The sequence below is a fragment of the Condylura cristata genome, unplaced genomic scaffold, assembly GCF_000260355.1.
Source record: "Condylura cristata isolate star-nosed mole 26May11 unplaced genomic scaffold, ConCri1.0 scaffold00015, whole genome shotgun sequence".
NCBI lineage: Eukaryota > Metazoa > Chordata > Mammalia > Eulipotyphla > Talpidae > Condylura > Condylura cristata.
The window spans coordinates 1,866,992-1,868,887 of NW_004567116.1; the positions used below are offsets into that span (position 1 = coordinate 1,866,992).

Below are 1,896 nucleotides of genomic sequence, written 5' to 3' on the forward strand. Positions count from 1 at the left end.
CTTTAAAAAAAAAAAAAAAGAATCAGTCATCCATACATATGGGAATTTCTTAAATATAGCAGGTGACCAAAAAAGCAAGTAAAATAAAATGAGACTTTCATGGAAGTTTCTTGAGAAGTAAGAAATGGGGCTCCCTGTTGTATTTCCTTGTTCTCTGTGTGTCTTTGTGCCAGACTACACTGTTTGAGGACCGTGGCTTAGAGTTGCTTTGGAAGTGAGGAAGCCTGACTTCTGTTTTGCTGTTTCCCGAGATTGTTTTGGCCACTTAGGATCCTTGGAGTCATCATATGAACTTAACTATGATTCTTCTATTTCTGCAAAAAGAGAATGATTTTTTTTGATGGGGGATTATATAAGATGAATGCGTTAAATGAAAACTCTGTAATCCTAAATTTTAAAGGGAGATAGCAGTATGAATTCCTGATGCATTTCACGCTTTAAAAACAGGTCCTAATTGTTCACTGAAACAGTCTACAATGGCCGATAGTAATGATTACCTCCTGTACACTTGGTCAATAAATGTACTTCCCGCCAAAAAGAACCAGGACTTCACCAAAGGTATCTGATTCCCACGACCCTACTGAAATTGTGTGAAAAGGAGTGAAAAATCAACTTGAAAAGCCTCACACTGTCCACAGACAGGAATAATTTGTACTTTAAGAATGATGATTGTGGGCCCTTCCTGGTGGTGCAGCAGGTTAAAGCCCAGCTATGAAGCCACCTGCAGCTACTGCAGCACAAGTTTGATCCCCACCTAGAATAGATTTAGGGAGGTGACCCGCCCGCTGCTCCCCTCAGTAGTGTATTTCCATTGCTCTCTCTGTTCTGCTCCCCACTCTGTCTCTGGTGAATCCTCTCACCCCCTGCACCTCTGGTCTGTACCCCAGTTCTTGTATGCATAAATAAATCTTTTAAAATGTGATGATTATAGTAGATTAAAACACATCAATTATGTTTAAAACAGGTGTTCATTAAGTTACCTTTTAAAATACTGGTCAATTTTGGAGGATGTGAGAAAATATTATTTTGAAAACTGACAATTTCTATGCCCTCATAAATCACTTTTAGGTACAAACCCAAGAAAACTGGATCCATGTACAGCAGGAGACAGCCCCAGGAATATTATTCACAAAAGGTTTATAACAGCAAAAAAAGCTGGAAGCTCCAATGACCGTGCACAGGGTGAATAAACTGGCATATTTACACAGTGGGATGTGGTATATTTATACAGAGCAGTGAAAAGTTAGTGAACTATGAAACGGATGAATCGCAGTGATTTGTTAAGTGAAAAAAGCACGAAACAAATACACAGGAAGCAAATAACAAAAGTAATATTCAGCTAAAGATTTCCTCAAAAGCAATAAAACGTGTAGGCATGAATGTGTGACCCTTTTTTCCTTAAAAAAGCTAAACAAAACAGAAAAGTCATGGGAATAACATACAGAGTTCTGGAGTGGCGGTGCCCGACACCGGGGTGGGAGGGTGAGGCGCCCGCCATGAGCTGCGTAACGCCGTCCTTGGAAGTGCGGTGGCACACTGCCGTTCTTTGTGCTCGTGAAAGAGCTATAAATGTATACGAATTTTTAATAAAGATTCAGCAAGCACCAGCGATGGTCGTGTTAAACAAAATTATAATCCATCTGTTCGGTTGGGCTGATCAGCCCCCTCGCCGCCCCCGCAGAAGGTAAACGGACTTTTTCTAATTGCTCTGGGGCCAGCGAGGCGAGAAACTGAAGTGAGTGGGAGGGGTGGTAACTGTTTTCACTTTTCTCTTCCTGTTTTTTTCAGAGCCTGGGAAAGCAAGTCAGAATTTCCAATCTTTTCCAATTCCCACATGACTCCTTAATTTAGAACGAATTGAGACACTGAGAAAGGCTGTCTTCATCTGGCCAAGGC

At 41.1% G+C, this 1,896-nt stretch overlaps 1 protein-coding gene across 1 annotated transcript in view; it reads left to right on the forward strand.

The window, feature by feature from the left end:
- Positions 1 to 1,610: 1,610 nt before the first annotated feature.
- Positions 1,611 to 1,896, forward strand: part of RELA (v-rel avian reticuloendotheliosis viral oncogene homolog A) — an 8,504-nt gene continuing 8,218 nt past the window's right edge. The window contains exon 1 of the mRNA XM_012725137.1: positions 1,611 to 1,684. Coding sequence (XP_012580591.1) covers positions 1,611 to 1,684 — 74 coding nt within the window. The remainder of the gene's footprint in view (positions 1,685 to 1,896) is intronic.